We start from the raw sequence: 5,499 nt of genomic DNA, 5'->3' as shown, positions 1-5,499 counted from the left end.
CCACGAATCTTAATTTGTCAGAACTTATTAAAATACAAATTACAAAGCATCCACTTGTGTTAATATTTACATTTTGGATGGCTATGCTAAACAAAATAAAAAAATAATAATAATTTTTTTGGCTGAATTATTATGCTAAAAAACAAATATATCACTCCAAAGCATGTCCATTAATAATTGTATATATATATATATATAAATGTCATATCACATAGGATAAGGATAAGGGTAGTGATGTATGAGATCTCACATTGTTTGAGAATGAGAAATTTTTAGTCATTATAAAGTTTTAATTGTATCACTGACTAGTCTTTTTGATGTATAGGTCATGTGATTTGAACTTTTTATTAGAGTGTTACAATATATATATATTGGCTATCTAATACATATATATTGGCAATCAAGATGAAGACAAAATTAAAATTGACTTATAATATAGCCCTAATTTGAATTCATGCACAAAACTAAAAACTGAATAATTCACTTTTTTTTCAGTTTAATTGTTCTAAAATAATTTTGTTTATTTATAAAATTTTGAAACCGTGTTTTTCCTTCCTTTGCATGTGAACATTTATAAGGGGCCCTGACGGTGGTAGGCGCAGTAACATGTTATCGGGTGGTATTTATGAGTGCCAACCATATAACTTCGGCATAGAGAACTGGCACTGCCAGTCGATTCAAATCTCACTCCATATGAACTCCACAACATTTATGAAAATCAGTTCTACTCCATGATTCGGGTCACCTACCCTTCCAAAGCCCTTTTAATGTGCACCAATGAAGCAAAAGAGAAAAAATAAATACTAATGATCGAATGTCGATACAATACTAATGCATCTTTTTATAATTCTATCTCGTATTAAATGATCGAATTTCATAAAGTACTATAGGAGTGACCTAATTTAAAAGGAAAAGGCTAAGTGATCTTTTAGCTTTGTCCCGCTCGTGTAGTTTTTTTTTTTTTAATAATTAAAGAAGTGATTATTAATAAATTTATATTTTTTTTAACTAACAATAACTTTAAAAGAATAAAATAACGAGACTGAGTAGCATCCATTTTGAAAAGCTGTTGGCTTTGGATAACTGATATAAATTCTCCAGTCCGACAGTTGGACCCAAGATTTGTTTCCGACAAATGAAATTGTTTATATTGTGACGCATCCGGATGTTGACCGATGCGTGCAAGATTTTAAAAATACCCAAAATTATTCATTTTATTCAATTTAAGGAGAGGCTGTGGGCAAAGGGTGACGAGGGCATCCCCGCCCCGAAAAAAAAAATAAAAAATAAAAAAAGAAGAATTCCGAATGATAGGCACATTCAGAGAATATTCTTTAAGATTTCTAGCAGGAGAGTTTAATAATAAAAAATGAAGACCATTATAACTAAGGTACTAAAACAAAGTCATTATGTACACATTTTGTGCTATTTTCTTCTACCTAATCTTTGTCTCAATCCTATCCCTTCTGCGGTACCACCACCACCCACCAATCACCCTTTTTACTTTGCCACCTCTTTCCCCCTACACATTAATAATTCAAAACCCTCCTCCAAATAAAAGCAAAGCATTTGAAAATGGTGGAGAGGAGGACCCCTCCCTCCCTCTCCTCCGACAAGTGTCTTCCTATCTATTAAACCAACCAAATCCAACCAACTATAGCAACTTCCATCACCAAATTCCCCACCTTCTCTATCCCTCTAGTTATGTACACAAAGCCCAAACCTGAAGCAAAGAATATTAAGCTACAATCCCAAATTAAGAATATGATCTGATCAATCCCAAGTTGTACAGATTCCTTCTCACTAAGCTCCCAAGTGACAACAACACGGCCCCACCGACCCCAACAGCTTGCTCTTCCCTCTCCAACTTTTCGTGACAAAGTAATGGCAATTCCTTGACTTTCAAGTTACTCAATCCGATTCTATGCCTTACGGCTTCGATGAGTTTTGGGTCTGCAGTGTTCCCAATCGCATCCGTTACATAAAAGAAGTTGAGAGCCATGTCGCTCTGGGTTGATATCTCGGCTCTTGTCACGTTAAGCCCATTCTCTCGGAACGTTCTTGTTACATCGGCCAACAGCCCTTGCCTGTCCGCCGCAAATAATTCCAGCCTCACGCCCTGTAAACGAAAACAGAGTAAAATCAGACACATTCATTACCATTCTGCTTCTGCAGGCTCATAAAAGCACACCCAAAACTCGACTAATGGAGAAATGAAACAGTACAACACAATACCTGAGAACCTCTTCTTTCAACGGCAGCTTCTAGACACTGGATTACACGTTGCCTTTCTGGTTCAGAACTAATCGGGGTCCCATCTGTGTGCCTAATATAAAATTCCTGAAACAAAAAATTAACACAACGAAAACAGTATCATCAGGAACCTTAAGAGCTTTTTACGGTTTTGAACAGGACTGGTATTAATGGGAAACCCCAATGCTATTATTAAACATAAATATGTACGTACCAGATACGCTGCGTCTCCAGCAGCGTTGACAGTGGCATGAAAAACAACGTACTCCATGTCCGTGAGCGTACAAACAATATCGAACAGCAGCTTGGAACGGTCCTTGCACTGAACATTTACCACTGAATAACCCCTCTTGGCCCAATTCTGAACCGTTACAACCGTGGAATCAGAACCCTGATTCAAAATCGGCTTCCTCTCGTAATCACGGTCCGCAAACATCATCTGATGCAGCCTCCTCTCTGTGTGTGTGACTGCCAAAGAGACAGAAGTCCTGGCGCTCCGAATGTCGTTGTCGCCTTTGAGCACGTTCCTTAAACGTGCTTCGATTCGGTCTATCTTTTGCGAGTCCTCGATCGGGCACCCCGAGTCGCAGTCCTTTGCGTATATCAGTGATGCGATTCGGCCATTGTGGGTCCAAACCTTGGCCTCCACTACGTTGCATTGAAGGTCTGCCAGCACTGCAAATACCTCGGAAAGAAGACCGACCCGGTCGGTTCCGGTTAACTCCAGAGCTGTTAGGCCGTTATAGTCGTTGGTTCGACTGTAGTGAATGGTGCCCATGGACTGTAGAAAAATATCGACCAATTTGAGTTCACATGAACTGAAGAAAAACAAAAGGGGGAATGAATTAACTGTTGAATGAATTTGAAAGTACCTGCTCAATGTAGCTGATAACGCTCTCGTCCGTCAGTTTGTTTCCGTCTTGATCAGTCACATGGAAAACTGCGGCCAAAGATCAATCCATGTGTCAGAAACTTTGTCGAAATAACATGAACATGCTTTCAACTCGAAAAAAATAAAAAGACGCTAAAGCGTGCCAGAAAGTTGGCAAGGACACCATCGAAGAAGTGGTTTTTTCTTACCATCCATAAACCACCTTCCATCCGAAGATATGTAAGCTTTCTTTATGGAAAGGTTCAGATCGGTCAGAACCTGCACGGCCTCTAGTAAAATTCCATGTCTTCTAGCGCTATCAACCTGTAAAAATCAAGCACGAGCGAAAAACAATGATTTTAGTCACTCTTTTGGTTTGTTCTTTTGGAAGATGATTTTTGAGGGTGGTTTCGTGGAAGGCTCACCGTGACCAAAGTTGCAGTTGGGCAGACGGCATTGTCGATCACGACCCTGCGCAATGGTGGAAAGGTCAAGTCAGAGGCAAACTTTTTAGTTTTCCAAAATTTTGGAACTGCAGATAAACAGGGGTCTTTGAAAATTCTACAAGAATTTTCGGAGAGAAGGAAAGTGGTGGAAAAGTCAGAAAATATTTAAAATAATCAGATCAATTAAATATTTGTCGGTAGAAATCTGGCTTAAAAAATGAGTTAAACTGATCGAGTACTAAGGAATTCCATTCAGATAAGGAGAATCTCGGGCGTGTTTCTTAAGAAAGGTTTTTCTTAACCAGAGAGTCCGAAGTTCAAATTATAAGAGTACCACTATTTCAAAGGTATATAAATTTCACTAACAAAAACTCAAATATAAAATCGCCTGAATTCCTATCACCTTGAAACAGTAAAAAATAATTAAAACCAAATCAAAAGCAAGCTCAGGAGTCTACAACCTGAAGGAAACATGTGCAGCGAACGAAAGAACTTGTCTCTTAGGAAATCTCAATAACAAGGCCAAACCGAGAAGAAAAACGCAAAATCAGGCACAATTAAACCGGTTTTTTAAATGCCAAAATCAGAACCCAGATAGAAAAGGTACCCACTGTTAGCATGTGTGGGGGTGTGTAGGGAGAGAGAGAGGGGGGGGGGGGGGGGGGGTGACGTATGTCTCCATGAGGGAACAAGAGGTCGAGATCCAGACCCAGAGGCTGGAATTCGAAGAAGGAAAAGGAACTGACCTGGGAGTGTTCATCCGGATCACAAGCTTCTCGTATTCGTCCACACAAGCGGGCCACTCCATCACTATCCTTGTCTTCCTTCAATACAAAGGGAAAACAGAAGGAAAAAAAACAAAGCACTGGAAGATCAAAAGCCCTTAAAGCACCGCTTCTCTTGAACAGTGTAGTTTCTCTCCTTTTATATCAGCGCACCAGAACCTTGTCTCTGTAAAAACAAGGAGATATGCGAAGAAACAGCAAAGAACTTCGACCCCCAAAAATAACGCCCTCTTTGGCTATTAACGAAACGAAGCCCAGAGGTGCGAGATGCCCTCAGACTCTCACTTTATTGCCCACAAAAATTCGACCAAATCGCCCTTAACAACCCTTACAAAACTTCCTCTCTCGGTGGAAGAGTCACTGATCTCTCTCTCTCTCTCTCTCTCAACACTCGCAAAGCACACCTTGTTCTTAACTCTCTGCTTATGGGGGTGTGTGTATATATATATTATTTAATAATTTCCTTTTCTCGCCTAAAAATAAAAAGAAAACGGAGCGCTGCCCGAAGCCTGCACGCGCTCACCCAAGTCCTTTACTTTTTTCCCCAGCTAAAACGACATAGATCTATTTCTACATTGGCGCTCCCTCCACAATCCGTCCAACCAACCAAGGGTCACGTGTCGACCGATCGCCTAGGGTGGTGGTTAGTAAGTCCAGCTCGGATGCCAGACGAGCATATCAAGCATCGGTTTGCGTGCGATAGACTTAAAATACGTGTTAGGAAAGAGGGGGTCGCTTGATGGACGTCAGGGATCGTCCTACGTGGCCGTTCACGCTGTGATTTACCGACGGTCATTAATTATGACATCCGCACGTGACAACACCGTTCATATCGGCTTTTCCTCTGTCATTGTATCGGCCGGTTTTTTGTTTTGGTACTTCTCGTCGTCTCCCTGATATGAGGAATGCTACACAATTTTCTAATACTATATATTTTATTTTTTTTAATTTTTTAATTTATTTTTTTAAATTAATTTAATTCTTTTATTTATTATTTATATATTAAATATTTGATAAAAGATAAAATAATAAAAAAAAATATAAAGTGTGGAATGTTAGAAGATTGTGAAGAATTTTTTTCTTGATATATATATTTTAATTATTATTATTATTATTTATAGAAAAGGTCGTCTTCCTGATATTG

At 39.2% G+C, this 5,499-nt stretch overlaps 1 protein-coding gene across 1 annotated transcript; it reads right to left on the bottom strand.

Annotated features, from left to right (window-relative positions):
• Window positions 1–1,360: 1,360 nt before the first annotated feature.
• On the bottom strand, window positions 1,361–4,779 carry LOC122282768 (ACT domain-containing protein ACR8-like). The gene is made up of 7 exons (XM_043094782.1): window positions 4,317–4,779; window positions 3,550–3,595; window positions 3,334–3,448; window positions 3,126–3,193; window positions 2,468–3,034; window positions 2,236–2,340; window positions 1,361–2,119 (listed from the first exon to the last, which is right to left on the bottom strand). Exons 1-7 carry the CDS (start codon window positions 4,376–4,378, stop codon window positions 1,757–1,759), a joined length of 1,326 nt encoding a protein of 441 aa, XP_042950716.1. The 5' UTR covers window positions 4,379–4,779; the 3' UTR covers window positions 1,361–1,756.
• Window positions 4,780–5,499: the final 720 nt, after the last annotated feature.

Source organism: Carya illinoinensis, chromosome 11 (assembly GCF_018687715.1).
Source record: "Carya illinoinensis cultivar Pawnee chromosome 11, C.illinoinensisPawnee_v1, whole genome shotgun sequence".
In the NCBI taxonomy this organism is placed as follows: Eukaryota; Viridiplantae; Streptophyta; class Magnoliopsida; order Fagales; family Juglandaceae; genus Carya; species Carya illinoinensis.
Note: the sequence above shows the minus strand (reverse complement) of the source record. Positions and strands in the feature narration are given on the sequence as shown.

Coding starts and splice junctions, on each gene's coding strand:
- LOC122282768 (XM_043094782.1), bottom strand. CDS start 4,378: ATGGAGTGGCCCGCTTGTGTGGACGAATACGAGAAGCTTGTGATCCGG. Junction 3,596..4,316: donor ATCCGGATGAACACTCCCAG/GTCAGTTCCTTT, acceptor ACCATTGCGCAG/GGTCGTGATCGACAATGCCG. Junction 2,341..2,467: donor CTGGAGACGCAGCGTATCTG/GTACGTACATAT, acceptor TTTTTGTTTCAG/GAATTTTATATTAGGCACAC.